This window comes from Dendrobium catenatum, unplaced genomic scaffold (genome assembly GCF_001605985.2).
Source record: "Dendrobium catenatum unplaced genomic scaffold, ASM160598v2 fragScaff_scaffold_980, whole genome shotgun sequence".
NCBI classification, from domain to species: Eukaryota; Viridiplantae; Streptophyta; class Magnoliopsida; order Asparagales; family Orchidaceae; genus Dendrobium; species Dendrobium catenatum.
Window position 1 is genome coordinate 131012 of NW_021319442.1, and position 18052 is coordinate 149063.

The following is an 18052-nucleotide window of genomic DNA, read 5'->3' on the forward strand; positions in this document are numbered from 1 at the left end:
TCAAAGCACAATCAAAGAGCAATATGCATATTAAAGATCAAATCAAGATAGTAGCAGTCATATAATCATTGAATAATTGCAAGAATAATAAAACTTAAATACAATAGTTGTAGAATCTATAAATAGTAAAATACTATGATACAACAATTAGTAAAGTAGTAACCCAATACAAGTTTCAAATCTATAAATTAATTATCTTCATATTTAATTGGATAAAACATCAAATAAAAATATCAGTAAAGACTATCAAAATTAAACCAATGCAGTAAAATCATATAAGAATTGTTGACCTCATTTTTGTATGAGGTCACTTGGACCGATCCTGACCTTAAATCAATTTGATCTCCAAATCAATTCAAACTCTAGGATCCTCCTAGAATCCTGACCTTAGGATCCATTCTAGTTCAATTTCAAAATTCAAAATTAAATATTCGCAGAGAAAATTAATATATTTTCAAAACTATATATACTTAAATATATTTTTTTAATCAAAACAAGAATGTACTCATGTTATCTAGGCCTCTTATATCACGTGCTCAGTATATCACATGCTTATATATAGAATCAATACTATCAAATAATATCAGTATTCAGATCAGTAATAATAACAATCTATTGGCATAAGAAGTAGAATAATGCAATAATGCTAAATTCGTGTAGTACTAAAAAATTTATACAATAATATTAATAATGTATCAAAATATGCATTTAAGTAGTCACACCAAACAAATAAGAAGTCCTAGCTATCATGGTGTTTTTTAGTGTTAGTATCAGTATTAGTAAATCATTGGCTCAGTAAATAGAGTTGCTATTCTTTACCCGTAAGCACAGTAATAATATCCATATAACTCCCAATTAGTGTATCATGTGAATTAATAGAGGATCATATCAAATTACTTTATTTAAAGAAAAATTCGTCGGCCCACCATCCTATAAATGTCAGTCAATCTCCAACTAATGGGTCAAATAATCTTTACTCATCTTTTATATGACACACATAGTATTATCACAATGTAATAACAATAATAATGACTTGCTATTACTAATGCTTTGAAAATCAGATCGGACCGACCGGTTCAACCAGTTCAACCTTAAATCATTCTGGTGGTCGATTCGATCCAGCTTATAAAACTGGCTATACATCGGACCGGATCAAACCGGATTAAACCGATGGTTCAACTGGCGAATCGCTGAATCGATTTGGATTGGAAAGAACTGACCTGTTTATAAAAAAAATCTTATTTTTGTTTTAATTAAATTTTAAATAATATATTTTAATTTATTAATTTTTTTAATATTTTAAAATATTTTTATTATATATGATGATCAATTACACCATTATATATACAAGTTATCTTAAATACCTCATATAATTTATTTAGCAAAAAAAGTGTACTTCACACTATTAAGTATTATTCTTATAAATATATTATTCTTAAATGATATTTATATGTATAAAATTTTATTATATATTTTAAAATTTTATAAATCTTATTAAATTTTTATATACATATTATATTATGTTAATTTTATTAAATTTTAATAATGTTATTATTTATTACGCCATCCAGTTCAACCAGTCGAACAGGCCAAACCGTGAATCTCTCATTCTTCTGGTTCGTTGTCTTGTCCAATTTTTACAACCTTGGTTATTACTTAAGCACACATTCATTTATAATATATTGCAGCAAATAAAGCATAATATAATTTAAAAAATATCAAAATATATTAATGGTAGACAATAAAAATCATACTGAGAAAAAAATCAAAGATATATTATTTATCTAGGTCAAAATACAGGTTATCACAATTAGTTTTGTCACATAAAACGACGGCCTTCCCATGACCCGATTAGGAAAGTAGATGTATTAGATTTTACTTATGTTAAGAAAGGTAGAGGTATAACTAAAAAATTTGGTTAGAAAATATTAAAAATGACATTTCTTCTTTAGATTTAGATAAAAATTTGACTCTTAACATGATACAATGGAGAAAATGATTCATATTGCCGACCCAGATAGTGAGATGAAGGCTTATTGTTGTTGTTGTTTTGCCCACCGTTATAGTAAGTTGAGAAATTTTGCATTGAGTTCATTTATGCTTGATTTGTTATACTACAATGATTTGTGAGTTATATTGATTGAAATATGTGAGTTTTGATATAAAAAAATATTTGTTGGGAGATATAAGAAGCTAGAAGCCTATAGATTTTAACTAATGCATGGAATATAGAACTCTTTGAAATTCTATCTATTAGGAGTTATAAGGGGCAAAATTTTGGATTCTATATTAAAGAGCGAGAAATTTGTATGCTGGGAGTTATAAATGGCTAGAATCTTGAATTCTATGTGAAAGATAGGGAAATATATTACATTTTGTTATGTGAAATAAAGTTCATATGAAAAAAAAATTCATTTCAACACATGAAATACACTAAAAAATCAGTGGCACATGAGGGAATGATAATTTTTTATTTTCTTAAGACAAGAGAATGATAACCTATCTTATGAGGAATGAAATCCCTAAGGGATCATGTTACTTGAGTGATCATAATAGCCTCCTATGACTTGCTCTATTGATCTCTCTAAACCATGCAAATAATATTCAATAGCTTTGATGGGATGATAATTGTTGGAAAGCTTCTTTTAGGAGAAACAAAAAAGAAATTTTTTAGAGGAACAAAAGGTATCTAAGCAAACGTTCATGTTAGACATGCAATATTATAAGAATTAAAAAAACTTTCTTAATGAAGTTCATTATGCGTAAATAAATATGATAAAGAAGGCTTACAAAATTTATATAAGAGCAGCACATTGATCACAAGTGCATTTATATAATGTAGGATTTAAAAAAAGAGCTCAATAAATTCTTTAAATCACATCAATAATTATAGATGTATGACATTTCACTATATAGGCAAGTTTGCTATCCTCCACTCTCATGAGCACATAGGCTTAGTTTTAGTGAAATTACTTAAATATTCATATTTTTTGTATGATGATCAGGGGCATAACCAACCTTAATTTTCAGGGCGGGGGCAAATTTATAAGTAACTATTAGTATTGCATTGCCTCAAATTTGGCTCTACCATTCACTACATGAAAATGGGTCAATAGCGACAAAAAAATATAGACAAAAAAAAATTGTCACTTCGGAGATATGTCGGGGGTCGACCTGCTCATCAGGGGGTCAAGGGGTAGTATCCTTGCGGGGCTTTATCACAAGTATTTTGGTTGTAAGGATATTTTCGGAACTCAAATTAATAAAAAATGATGAATTATCTTTACTATTTCTCTTTCTATTTGGTTAATTGTTTTCTAATAATAAGACATCTGCACAAAGAATTTTTTTAAGGGAGCAAGACTGCAAACGAAACACACGAAAGAGCTTTGTTAGGGCAAAAAATAAGACGAAGAGGGGCCATATTACTTAATAACCCGTCATATAAAATGTATTTTATTTTTTTAAGGGGGGCCAATTGCCCCCCTGACCAATAAGGGATGTTTCGCCCCTGATAATGATTTTCTTCTTGATCACACAAAAAACTTACCTTAATGAGATACCTAATTTTTATCTTTATTGCCCTCATTATAACACATGTGATGACATAATAAATGTGTTATTTTTAGTGTGATATTTATTTCATTGCTTTAAGAATGGATGATATTTAAAAAATAGCCTCTCTAACCTTGTGTGATTTTATAAATCAGCCAATAGATTAAAAAATAAAAAATTAAGATGACTAACTAAAATCCCCCCACCCACACCACCCAAAATGAAAACTATGTAAATAAATAGAAGACAAATTGGGCTGACGGGCATGAAGATAAAATACTATTTGACATCCTTCCGGTTATTAAAAAAAAAAAGAAGAAATTGAATAGACCAAAAAACTCAAAGCCAAATGAAAGATATCTCAAGCACAAAGGACGAAATTCCTTCCACCCAGGAAAGAGGAGTGCCCTCTAATTTAACATCTTGTCAAAGTACGAAGAAAGTATTATATGCGGAGTCTAATGATAGGGGAGGAATCAGCCTTAATTTTCAGAGGGGGGTAATTTTATGAGTAACGGTTGGTATTGCCTCGAATTTGGCTCGACCCTTCACTATAAGAAAATGGATCAATAGTGACAAAAAATAGAGACAACACAAAATAGTCAACAAAAAAATAGAGAAAAAAAAAGGGTCAATAGTGACAAAAAACATAAATATGATGTAATTGATTAATCATTCAATTTCTACAAAATGTATGCTGGAGTTGCCTTGGATTTGGTTCGACCCGTATTTGTTCATATCCTTAATTGTCGTAGGCTTCACAGATATGTCGGGGTTCAACCTAAATTTGAGTTGTAATAATATTTTTGGAATTCAAATTAATAAATAAAATGATGAATTCTCTTTACTATTTACTAGAGGAAATTGACTAAAAATTATAGTATTTTAAAACTTTTAAGGGGAGAGGGCAATTGTCTAAAAACCCTTGTAATAACGACTAAAAATTAGATATGGGCGACAAATTACCTAAAGAATCATAGTATAATTTCATTGAGCTAAAAGAGGTTCTACCCCTGAATGTAGCTTGTGTTCGGACTCCAATCACAATAGGCCACGTCAGTCTCCGCATAGCCTATGTATAATTTATACATAGCCTATATATAAACTATACACAATATACAGAGGATGTGACCTATTCTGAATGGAGTCCGTATATCATCCAAACTTTTAATGTAATAATTTTTCCCCCTTAGAATCCCGACAACATGGCACTTAATAATTTCTCCAAAGCATGATCTACGTAGGGGCCAATCTACGTAGGGCCAATCCCTGCGGAAGGAACTCTTAGTTAATTTATAAAACATTTGCTTAAAAATTCGTCCTTTTTATTTCATGCATTCTGTAGAGCCGTAAGATTTAGAAATTTTGTTATTGCAGATTTATCTTCAGCAAGATGAAATTCATCGGCCCATTTTTCATCTCCCAGCCTCCACCGCATGGCGCCTCTCTCCTTGCATGAGCCCATCCGACAGGAGCATTGGGGAGTATCATTCTCCTTTATTTCTCCTTTTATTGGTAAAGAAACCCCGCTTCTTCCACCTTGTCGTTCTTCTTTTTCCTTCAGCATTTAGAGCAGGATAATGCAATTATTAGCTGGTTTTAAGTCTCCCTCAATGCCATGATTCATTTCTTGTTCGTCCCTTAATTATTTCTAACCCTCTTCTCTCTTCTTTGGTCGCTTCAACGATTGAGGTACCAATGGAAAAATTTTCATGTTTTTCAACAGCATTCAATTCATTCAACTGCATCAGAATGATGATTTAATGGCTTTTCAAAGCTTTGGCTCTTACCTTCTAATAAATTTCTTGTGATGTTTCTTAAAATGACAAAATGACTGTTTCGCTTTCCTTCTCCTTTGATCGCTTTAATTGCAGCTTCTGAGTTGGCAAACGACACGTAATAACACTTGATATATACGAAAGGGAGTTGAACATTTGGAAGATCAATCTGTCTTTTTTTTTTTTTAAATTGTGTTCTCTTTGCCAGCACAGATTTATCATACATTTATATATCTTTAACAGCATATAAAAATATATCTCTCGATCTCTTTATATTAATACTTGTATATGTCTTGCCTCCTTGTCCTGTAATGTCATGAAGAAGTACATTAAGTCATTTTTCAACAAGATAATATAAACTTCTGCAGATCTACTTGGTCAAGGCTAAGATTAATAAAAAAAACATAGAGCTACAGTTAGAAGAACTATCTTCAAGGAAATGGGATTTTTTTCCCTACTGGTTGTGGCAAGCATGCCTGTTCTGCAATTCTTGCTGATAGGCTCTCTTGGGGCCTTTCTTGCGTCTGGTGATAGTCAAATCTTCTCAGCTAGCGCTCGCCGAGACATTAACAAGGTATAAAAAAGGGAAAGGGGAAAAAAAAACATCTTTTTTATTCTGATTTCTTCATGTTCATGCTGTGATATTTCTCTTTCTGAGAACTTTCCTCATATTCTGATTCTTTCTCCAACAGATTGTGTTTGCTGTATTCACTCCCTCTCTTATATTTGCCTCCCTAGCCAAAACAGTAACACTTCAGGAACTCATATCCTGGTAAAAATTATACAATTTCAGATTTTGCTTTTTTGTTTCCTAATGTCTTGAAGAACTTGGATTCTATTCGGTATTATAATCTTCTTTGATCATTAGGTGGTTTATGCCCTTCAATATTGCAATCACATTCTTCATTGGCGCCACCCTTGGCTGGATAGTTGTGAAGATCTTGAGACCACCAAGCCACCTTGAAGGTCTCATAGTAGCTAATTGCTCGGCTGGTAACATAAATTTGTCTGCAAAAACATTTATTTCTTCTACATCATTATGAGTAAATATGTAATATGATTCTTACTGAATTCCATTGCAGGGAACTTGGGCAATCTTTTGCTGATGATCATTCCAACATTATGCACTGAAGATGGAAGCCCATTTGCAAATCAGAGCACTTGTAGCGCACGCGGGCTCTCTTATGTTTCAATGTCTATGGCGGTAACAAATTGTTCTTCTTGGTTCACTTCATCTTGTTAAAGATTTATTAGTAACATTCTGTAATTAGTTTTGCAGCTTGGGGGTATATTCATTTGGACACATTCCTATAGCTTGATGAAAAGAGATTGCATCACGTATGAGAGGCTAAAGAATGAAGAGTTGCCGAAGACTATCAGTGAAGAGAATGAGAAAACAAGTTTAGAGGATCAGCTAGGAAATCACAAGGAGAGTGGAGAAGCAAGCAATAGTAAGGATGCTTGGGTGCCTCCATTAGCTAAATCAGCTGATGAATCCCAAGAGCAAGCAATTGTAAGTGAAATTCTCGTGTTCTTATTTTCTCATCATTCAAATGTTGACAAGATAACTGAAAATGGAATGATTGGAAATATACAGTAAGGTGCAAAAAATAGATAAGCAGATAAATTAGTTTTAAAAATTCTGTAAGAAACAAGAAATAGTCTAAGGTTTCGTTTGGGACGGTTTTCTTATTGCTTCTTAAAGCAGCTTTCTACTACAAATTTTAAAATTTTTTACAAGAAAGATGCTTTAAGAAGCAGTAAAAAAGTCGTCCCAAACAAAGCCTAAATGTAATGTGAATAAATGTTGTTTTAAAAAATATAGAAATTCAACATTTAACAAAAATAACTTGAGAATAACAATTCAAATAAGTAACCCTAAACATTTGGATTAGACTAATAAGGACATGATTATCATCATAATTCAAAACTATAAGGAAGATTTTTTTTTAAGGATATATTACATGATAGATGAATATTTTTTTGGTAAATTTAATTGCCATTGTTAAACTTTCTGACTTCATCCTGAAAATTCAATTGTAGATGGAACCACTATTGTCCAGTGGAAAGCTGAGAAGAAACGAGCCTTTCTGTAAGAAAGTATTAGAAACTGTTCATCTTCTTGTGAAAGAACTATTGGAACCACCTACAATTGCCGTGGTGATCTATTTTTGTATCAAAACCAATGTTTAAAATGCAAAAAATGATAGTTTATTATACAGAACTCTGATGTGTTACAGATGACTGGCTTTATTGTTGGTGCAATTCCTTGGTTGAAATCACTCATAATAGGAAGGACTGCTCCTCTTAGAGTAATTCAAGACTCTCTTGCGATGCTAGGGTGAGATTGCATTTGAAATTTTCTGATAATTCGTCTACTCAGAGAACAAAAACTTTATTTTCTTCATGAGTATATGATAAGTTGGCAACTGTAACGATTTGTATGCAGAGATGGCACACTACCTTCTACAACTCTTATTCTCGGAGGAAACCTTACTGCAGGCAAGCTCCTGAATTTGTGTAAACCAGATGAGTGAGATGGATCATATTCGAGCTCAGTAATTCAAAAACCTGTTTGTGCTTAGTAATCTTCGCAAATATCTTCTTATGTTGTTTGAGTTTGCCTATGAAGCTCATGTTCAGCTCAGCTTGAACTGTTTGGATATCCTGAGCTAAATTCTAGCTGAACACCAACGATTAAACATGAACGAAGCATCAAATTTTAATATTGAAGAATTAATAGGAAAAAAGATAGATCGACAATGATGTAGATCAAAAATATGCAAAAAGATATGTGCAAATGGATACTACTTGTGTGGCTTTCAATAGGGATAAAGGGAGAATAAGGATTCGAACATGAAGAAGCTTCCTCTTGCTCTTCTTCGGCTTATTTGTAAACCATGCTTGAAAGAAGTTTTCAAGCTCTGTTATTTCAATAGGGATAAAGGGAGAATAAGGATTCGAACATGAAGAAGCTTCCTCTTGCTCTTCTTCGGCTTATTTGTAAACCATGCTTGAAAGAAGTTTTCAAGCTCTGTTAGTTTGCTTCAATAGCTACAATCGAGCTTGTTTGAATCTTCCAAGCAGAAAAATCTCTACCTAGCTAGCATATTTATGGTTTTTTTTTTTTTTTTTTTATCCTGAATTCGCTAAAAGTACTCTCCTTTATTGATTTTAATCTTGCAAATGCTGCTTCTACTACCTAAAATTTATTCTCATTGTGTGCATTCTCAACTATGCACTCTGTTTTTTCACCTCCAAAAACTCAGTTTCCTAATTTGTTTCTGTACACACAGGTCTGAAAAAATCAGCAGTAAAGCCTTCAGTAATTTTAGCAATCGTCTTGGTCAGATATGTAGCACTTCCCATATCAGGAATTGCTATTGTTAAAGCTGCAAACGCTCTTGGTTTACTTCCACAAGATCCATTGTTTAGCTATGTACTTCTCACACAGTTCAGTATTCCTTCTGCTGTTTCTATTGGTATGTAATCTTGCTACTACAGAGTTTTGATTTCAGTTTCACTTATGCACTGGATGTGAAAGCCATGATTTTGACGGTTTCAATTGTTTGGTTGATTAAGGATGTCATACCCCAGGTGCGGAAGAAGGTACACCCCGGCAACACGGGATGAGATTAAGGAATAAAAAACATGTTTTGTATTCACAAAGAGAACATACATATACAAGAGATACAACATTTTTTTTTTAATATACAAGAGATACAACATGGTATATATATATATATACACACACACACACACATCAGAGTAAATAGAGGAAGTGAAATAAAGCCAAACCATTAATAGAAGTTCAATTAACCAATACATTCAAATGATAATAGTTATGATACAAACCAACAAGAAAATAAATATAACAAAAACAGGAAAGAAAACTACACAATCATCAAGATACATAAATGTAATAAACTACTACAAAATAATAAATACTAAAAACAATATATTGTTGGTAACCCTACTCCTGAGGCAATGGTCCACCAAACACATCTGTAGAACCTGCTGAAAAAAAAAAAAACAACGAGTGAGTTTGATAAATCAAACTCAGCAAGTAACTATCATCTCTCAAAGTAGGGGTGTAAAAACAGGTCAACGGGTCAGGTTTGGATCCAACCAGGCCTGATCTAGATCCAACAGGTCAACCCGAATCTAACCCGGTTTTGCAAAAAGGTCATGTTTCTCAATCCGGACCGACTCGCATGTGTTGTCGGGTTGAGCTAACCCGACCCACGAACGACAAACCCAAATGCACTGTGTAGGCAGGGGCAGGCGAGCGAATTGCAGTGCCGGAGGTAGCACCGCCTGCTGGGATTTATCATAAAATTTACTAGTCTTACGTGAAATTATTGTTGAAACTAAAGAGACAGCGTCACTTGAGACGGCTCCACCGACAAATAAAAAATCTTGAAAAAAGAAGAGATGTAGAGCGACAGTGACAACCCCGCAGGAGCCCACAACGATGGCGAGTTTCTACATCTTCATTTTTCCTGCAACAAGAAACTAAAACCAATAATATTTGCAAAACAGAGGAAGAAAATAGAATCTTCCTAAAGTTTGTATCGGGAAAGAACGACAACAGAGCAAGAAGAAGACTATAGTTACTGTGATTTGATTAGAGAAGCAATGGAAGAGTCACTGGTGTGTCATCATAAGGCTGTGAGAATTTTAAAGTAAGGAGAGCTGGGGGACTTTTGAGAGAGACAAGAAAAGCTCCAATCAAGCTGTTGTTGTTGAGTCTCCTGCAGGATTCATGAGAATCCCAATCATTGGAGATAGAGTTCCGGAGAGTCTCTAGCTTGGCGCTCCCCTGCAATTCTTAGCCATTTCAGTACGGTGCGAGTTTATGGGTCGACCCGAGTTGAGTTTGGGTTTCCGGGTCAACCCGAATCCGACTCGATTTATAAACATTTCGGGAAACAGAACTCGAACCCGACCCTTATGGCAAACGGGTTGACCCAAACTCAAAATTGGGTCGGGTTTTGGGTCATGTTAGTTTTTGACACCCCTATATCAAAGCATAAACGACAAAGGAATAGAGCATGTAGTATGAATAACCAAAAGAAGGGAATAATAACCTATATGATTATATCAAAAACTGCCATAAGATATGTTATGTTTTCTACAACATAATTTAATATGAATGAATATATATTAATTAGTTATTGATGCCAACTCACGTTAATATTTACAAATACAATACACTAAGTATATTGTACCTCACAATGACCTGCAAGTCATTTCCAATTTCAAATTTATATCCATTTATATTTTCTTGCATATATATATTATCAGTTTATCATATACTCATTACCGAGAAGGTAAACATCAACCCAAGGAAATCCAAAGATTTTCTGTAGTCGTCACTCTGGGGCTCGTCAATCCCGACTAGCCAAAAATCAATAGAGTTCTACCAATATACATAAAATCATACAAGACATATTTTTTATGAATAACCAACAAATATTATAATCAACATGTCAGGTATGATGTATATAATTGCTATGATTTATAGAAATGTGATTAATTTTATTTAATAATAGCCAAATTTCATAAATTTAACTTTTCCAACAAGTAAATTTTGATTTGCATGAATAAGAAATAATGAGCAATAAATCAATGTAAAATTATGGTTATCGCATGCTGATTCGTTATGAAAAACAACAAAGATTTACTACATGTGATTATGCGCGCTAAATAAGGGTGTGGGCTCCAAAAATTCAGCCCCAGCCTCCCCGTCGCGCGACTGTTGATTTTTGATTTGGGGAGGGGAGTTTTAACAAAATTAAGTTCCCTCTCTCTCTCTCTCTCTCTCTCTCTCTCTCTCGTTGGAGTCGGCACGGACAGGAATTTTGATCGCAAGGTTGACGGGATCCAGGCGGCTAGGACGTCGGATGAGGGCTCCAGCTGCGTCGGATTGGACAAAGTGATCGGAGGCAGCTGCTGTGGGAGAGGAGGTCGGGAGTTGAGTATCGTGGATTTCGGGAGAAGCAGAGAGAGCGGGAGAGGAGAGGTAGCGAACGAAAGAAGAGGGGTTCTGGGTCGGTATTTAACGACGTCTGGGGTCGTTCGATCGAGGCGAGTCGCTGTTTTTGAGCAGAAATCGCGGAACGACGCCGAATGCGCAGTGGTATCGCGGGATTTGCGGGATTAGAAGTGCCTCGACGGGATTTCTGCCGGCATTCATGGATCCAACAGGTATTATTATGTTTCATTTTTGGAATTAAACAGAGGTTAACATCTTTATCCGTGTCACTCCTAAGATGAGGTACATATTTCTTTTATTTGGGAATGGTCAAAGCTTTGGGAAGAGTTGGCATTGCCTTCTTTCTCCCCACCTGCTTCTTCTCACCTTCCTGTTCAGGTCGCTTTGCAATCTTCGAGTTTGATGCATTAGCTTCGAGGGAGCTTGAAAACTTTTGCTTTTTTGGCATGAAGTACTGTGCATCTTCATAAACTGTTGCTTCATGAATTGTAAAAGGCTGAATGTCACCAGAGATCCTGAATTCTTCTCCATTTCTGAGATATTTCATACACTGGTGTAATGTTGACGGGACAACACCATATTCATGCAACCAAGAACGACCTAGTAGCGCCTTAAATGAAGTATCCGCATCAATCACATGGAATTTAGCTTCTGTGTGGAGCACTCTAAATACAAGAGGGAGCATGAATGATCCAAGGGTTTTCTGCCCTTTCTCATTGAAACTATGTACCATCAGCTTATCTGACCCGAGGTGCTCTACATCAAGGCAGAGGGATCTCAGTGCTTTCAAGCTCATCAAATTTATGGAGAATCCGGGATCGATCAGGATTCGACTGATGATCAGCTTATCGCTCTCTGCAGTAACATACAGAGGACGGTTATGGTCTGCAGTCCCAAACAGCATGTCTTCTTCGGAGAAAGTAATGAATGGCTCATTACGAGCTTGTAGAACCTCAGTCAAATTACTTTCAGTAAAATACGCCTTGTATCTTTCAGGATCTTTAAGAGCCTGAATTAGAGTCTCCCGAAGGTCTTTAGACATTACCAAAGCATCGTATATGCTGAGTTGTGCAGGTATCTTCCTCAAATGAGATAAGATATTATAATCTATCCCCCAGTACAAATTGTTCTTTTTCTTGGGATCTTTAGGGGCAATATCATCATTGATGACTATTTCTTTCTTCTTATCTTTATTGGAGACCCCTCTCTTCAGTGGAGGCGGTAGTATCTTACCACTTCTTAACTGCACTTGAGCAATCTCCTCCGGTTCATAGTCATTTAACTGCACATTGTCTTCTGAATCAGCCATCATTGCGTCTAGGGACTCGTCTGTTGATTCAGAATCACCACCTAGGTTTACATGTCCCATCCGTGATGCTATGCCAGGGTCTGATTCATCTTCCTATGGAAAATACAAATCCTCCTCCGAACTGTAATCCATTGGCAACACCATCATACAGAATTCAGAGGGTACCTCTTCAGTATATTCTTCTTTTGTCAATATACTCGGTGCCACCGAGATGACCCGACATACTTCTGTTAGAAGAGAATTCTCATCATCTTCTTCGGCTTCATCTATTTTAAGCTCCACCATGAAGTTAGTGAGCTTGATAGGTCGCCTCACAGTCTAGTAATATTCATCCAAACTGTCAATAACCCTTTGAGTCGCAGTCTTTTTCTCCTTGGGCTTCTTCAGTTTGATCTTTTTCTTGGTTGATTTTACTTTTTCGGGCTTTGAGGAACCAACTTGGTTGATAAATTGTTTAGAAGTAGAAGGTCGTACCACTGGCAATGCCTTCAAATCTATCATTGGCTCAATAGGTGACTTTCACTTTACGCTTGGAACTCCTTCAAATTGCTTCAACATTTTCACAGTCTTTCTGGAGATCGCAGTCTCCCATTGTTCTTCTTGAACTGGCTTCTTTTCGTTTCTTCTTTTTTCAGTCGGGGGTACGGAAGTGGACATGACCACCCGAGTTGATTCTTTTCTTGGATGAGTCAATACATTATCTGATGGTGTGATCTCTCCCTTCTGATATTTTCTTTCAAGTCAATCCTTAAAAACATAACAATCTTCAATAGGATGGCTGACTACCTGATGGTATGGGCAGTAATTTTGGGTCACCAGGGTGCTTCGACTCTTCGGGTCTCTTGCATTTAGGCAGTTCTAAGCCCGCTTTCAACACCTGTCAAAATAATTTGGCGACACTCTCCCTTTTGAATGAATATTCTTTGTTCATTTTATCTTTGAGGGATTGAAACGTCCTATCACCAATTCCTGTTATTTACCTCGGGCGTTATCCACCAACCTAGTAAGTTCGTGGCTTGTCATTACCTCCGAGTATCAACTTTGGTTGTGGGTTAGGGTTGTAGACTTGTTTGAGCTTTTTTTTATACTGCATTGGCTGCTTGTCCTTGTCTACGTTATAAATCACCTGCCTTTCTCTATCAGCTATAGAGAAAAACGTAGAGTCGGCCTCACCCCTTCTATCACCCGGGGCTTTAACCTTCTTGGGCTTATCAGAATGACTTTCTGATTTAGACAAGTTCAGTTTCTCAAACTTGGCCACTCTGTCTAGCAAGTCTTGAAATGTGTTAATTGTAGCCATGCACAGGAAGGGTTACATCTTGTCATCAATATTGCCCATTAACAACTGTACGGCATGCTCTTCTTCAAGCTGCTGCTCACATTTCATGCTCAAATTTCGCCAACAAGTGATATATTTCATCACCGACTCTTCTCTTTTTCTCTTCTCCAGAGCAAGGTCAGTGATCGTGATCTTTTCCGTTGCACTGGCGAATCTCTTCACGAACATAGTTTCCAATTCTGTGAAGGTCTTCATAGAATCATTTAGCAATTCAGCATACTATTCAAAAGCAGTTGCTGTTAAACTACTAATGAACTATCGGAAGAGTAGGACATCGTTGCCTCCTGTATTCCCACAAGTGGTTTTAAACTGTGCTAGGTGTTGTCTGGGGTTGTTAGTACCATTGAAAGTATTGAACTTTGGTACATAATACCCTTTTGAGTACGGTACTTGATCGTATTCAACATAGTACGGACGACCTTTGCCCACTAACTTCTCCGCCTGATCAACGGCTATGATAGCCTTGATCTTCTTGGTAATAATTCCTTCCAACTGAGCAGCACTGATAGGTTCAGAAGTACTTACAACATTTTGTGGGGTGGGCTGGCGGACGACATTATGGGCTTCGCAACCACCTTGAGGAGCTCCCTGTACTCCTGATCCTTGTGGCACTTGGAAGTTTGGAGGATCTAGAGGAGGATTGGGCATGGGACCGATGGCAGCAGTTCTCTGCATCATCCGCATCATTACCCCCATCTGAGCCATTATTTCAGTTATCTTATCATTCAACTGAGAGATTTTCCTGTCTTTGGCTCTCATTTGTCGCCTCATCTGCCTTCTTATGTTGGCGAGTGTGGCATTTTCATCATCTAGAGGATTTTCCTCTAATTCCTCCACTTCCTCTTCTTCTTGGGAATGACCACCTCTTCCAGTGGTGGACCCCTCTCTACGACGAAGACGGTATACTTGCCTGGGTGGCGGTTGCCAACGCTCTTCATCTTCATCGTTATCATAATTGGCACCATCATCAATGTCTATATGTGTCACCATATAGACCACTTCCATATCCAATGTGTTATTTATTTATTGCATTTCTTCTTCTAGATTTTCCTCCAGAAATTCATCAATACTTTCTTCCATATCTTCTTCAATGTTGTCTTCTATATTTTCTTCTCCTTCAAGGTATTCTTCTTCTTCTCTCCGAGCGGCGACGCCATTGGATCTCCGGCTCTTGATTAGGCAAGGGGACTTCTTCGATCAGTGGGCTGCGGTCGAAGTTAGTCTTTTCCTTTGGAGGGGATGGAGAATGACGGGATCCCCTGGAGGATTCTTCAAGGTGTCTACCGTCGGGAGGGACGTCATCATAGGCCTTCTTTGGGACCCATCTCTGACGTTGTTTGTAAATTGGGGCGGATCTCCGGGAAGCCTCACCAGATGTCACGCCCAGATCAGTCCTCCTTTCTCTTCTATCTTCCTTCTCATTTCTTCGAGGCTTTGGCCTCCAGACTTGCTTTCCTCTCCACCGAGACCTTTCGGCGGTGGATCCTTGAACATATGGTTCAGGTGTCACACCCCGATGTTCACCGCGCGGGATTTGTTTTCTTTCTCTTCTTTCTGCAGTAAAGGACATACGCTCCCTTGACGGGGTTCTCCTGGTCTTCATCACCAAAGGCCGTTGGAACTTCTTTTTCTTCAGACCCTTCTCTTTCACGGTCTTCAGGACTCGGTATACCTGAGCTGATAGAGTCTTAGGTTCATTTCTTTTTGGAGGGGCTGGGACCTCACGTCATTGCTCCCAGAATGACTTCTTCAGCTCACCAGTGGAGCTATTTTTCTTCACCCATTTTAAATCAGAAAACTTATTCTAGGTAGGAACATTGGCTTCAGGCTATTGAGCAAACAACTTGGATGGATGGACCGGGAGTTGCTGTTGCTGAGCTCGAAGTTCAGTGTTCATCTTTCTCCTCTGCCTTCTTGTTAGTCTTCCTCCAGATGAAGAGGCCTCAGCATCATTCTTCCTGGGTGCAGATAACCTGGTCGGCAAAGTGGTGGTGTTTGCAGTCACCACGGAGACTCTTCCACCATTCACAATTCTCCTGGTGGTTAGGGCTTCAGGCTGTGATAGCCTCTCGAATACAGAAATCCTCTTACGAGGATTTTCAATAGTAGGTCGTGGCGCTGGCAGATGCGCACAACGGACAGGAGCTTCATCAGTATTGAGTTTTCTGGCAGACTTCTTAGTATTCCTACCATTCGCAGGAATGGAGGCACTCCTTGCAGCAATCGCTGGGAAGTCAATGCTACCAAACTAGATGGTAGCTCCGGCATTTCCGGTCTCAATAACAGTATTTGCCAGCTGAATCCTGGCTCCTCGTCCCAACTGGACGGTCATTGGGGTGTTCTATAGATCTATATGCATAGATGAAAGGTAGGGTTAGTAATCAGAATCTGATACATCACCCCACACTTTCAAAATGCATAGACTTGCACATAACACAAAAACAGAAATAGATAACATTAGCGAGCAATTCAAATAATATAAATCTAGAATACTGCTAAATACGTTATCTCAATAAAAATTTTTGAACGATCATTTTTAGGGTGCTTAAAATTTTAAGTACGGATCAATACGGATGCTACTAATGCTTTCCTACTGCTTTTTAAAGTAATTTTTTTAGTACAAGGAGAGGCCAAAAAACATAGACTCTAATACCAATTTTTAGGAGTGTGAAACCAAAGGGGATCAAAGTTGAGTATGATACATGAGTATTTAAATCTTTATCCAACCAAAAACTAAGTCTTAAAAAGTGAAGGACAACCTCCTAATATTTGCACTCAATTATCTGATATGGGAAAAACTCTTTACTCTCATTTACCTTAATAATTCTGCTGGTTCTATGATATTCAATTTATGCTTTGTATTTGTATTTTTTATAGATATGCACAAACTTAAATAAAATGTTGCACTTAAAATACAAATGTAATATAGAATTTTCATATTTCTTCTTAAACTTTTATAAATTCAGACAGATCTTTAGTTGAAATCCATAAGAATGGAAATCTGACAACCATGTTGTATAGCAGACACAATTGACAGAGTTAGATTCTTTCTAGATAGTAACAATCCCCACTTCTTGCGTGTTTTATTAAATATCTTCTATCACATTATGATTCATAAGATCTAGAAAACATATTAAGGCTTCGTTGGGATAGCTTTCTCATTAATTCTTAAAGCAATTTTTTAGTACTAGAAAGTTGCTTTAAGAAGCAATAAAAAAGCCGTCCCAAACAAAGCCTAAGATTTCATTTGGAACAGCTTTCTTATTACTTTATGAAGTATAAAATTTTTGTATGAAGAAACTGCTACAAAAACTGTCCCAAATGAAGCCTTAATATCCAAAACTGATAATGAGTATTAATTGATAAATGCAGGTGTGATGGCACAGCTATTTGGAGTTGGGCAGGAGGAAAGCTCTGTTATATTCTTATGGATATACTTGGTTGCTGCCTTAGCACTCACCGTTTGGTCAACAGTCTTTATGTACATCTTAACATAGTTGAAAAATGGAGCTTGCTTGCTGAAGAAATATTTATTATCGGCAGATTTTTGAGTTATATGAATGCGGTTGAAAGACCAAGATGGCAGAAACTTGACAGCAGCATTGTGTTCTGAATTTCTTTGAAAGAATTTTGGTGAATGAAAACATAAGAGCTTTTATATAATTTGAACATCTTGAGATACTATTCACCAAGATGAAAAATATTTGTTTGTGTTGTATGATAGATCTGTTAGAGTTTTTGTGATCCAACTTAATTCTTTTTATATATTTTCTATTATAGTTTTATATAAGTGGATTTTTCTTTAATTTCTTATATGGATTATATTGCTATTGATGTAGCCATTTGTCTCTATATATATAGACACTATAGACTGTAATAGTATGCATGGTCAATCAATAAAGAATCTGGTTCAGCTCTTATCCGCATCTAGCTTATGGTGCATTTGTTCCCATCGAAGATTTTTTTCTGAAGTACTCAATCTAAGCATCCAATTGATAAATATATTATAATGGTGGAAATTTGCTCTGAGGTGTATCATGTTAGTTATTTATTATTTAAGAAGCTCCTGTAAT

General features: G+C 36.2%; 1 protein-coding gene across 1 annotated transcript; it reads left to right on the plus strand.

The window, feature by feature from the left end:
• Window positions 1-5123: 5123 nt before the first annotated feature.
• Window positions 5124-17785, plus strand: LOC110093891 (protein PIN-LIKES 7-like). Its single transcript, XM_020818926.2, has 11 exons — window positions 5124-5247; window positions 5702-5907; window positions 6026-6105; window positions 6202-6326; window positions 6416-6537; window positions 6613-6846; window positions 7377-7493; window positions 7574-7674; window positions 7783-7835; window positions 8630-8815; window positions 17352-17785. The coding sequence occupies exons 2-11, from the start codon at window positions 5773-5775 to the stop codon at window positions 17474-17476; spliced, it is 1278 nt and encodes a 425-aa protein (XP_020674585.1). The 5' UTR covers window positions 5124-5247; window positions 5702-5772; the 3' UTR covers window positions 17477-17785.
• The last annotated feature ends 267 nt before the right edge of the window (window positions 17786-18052 follow it).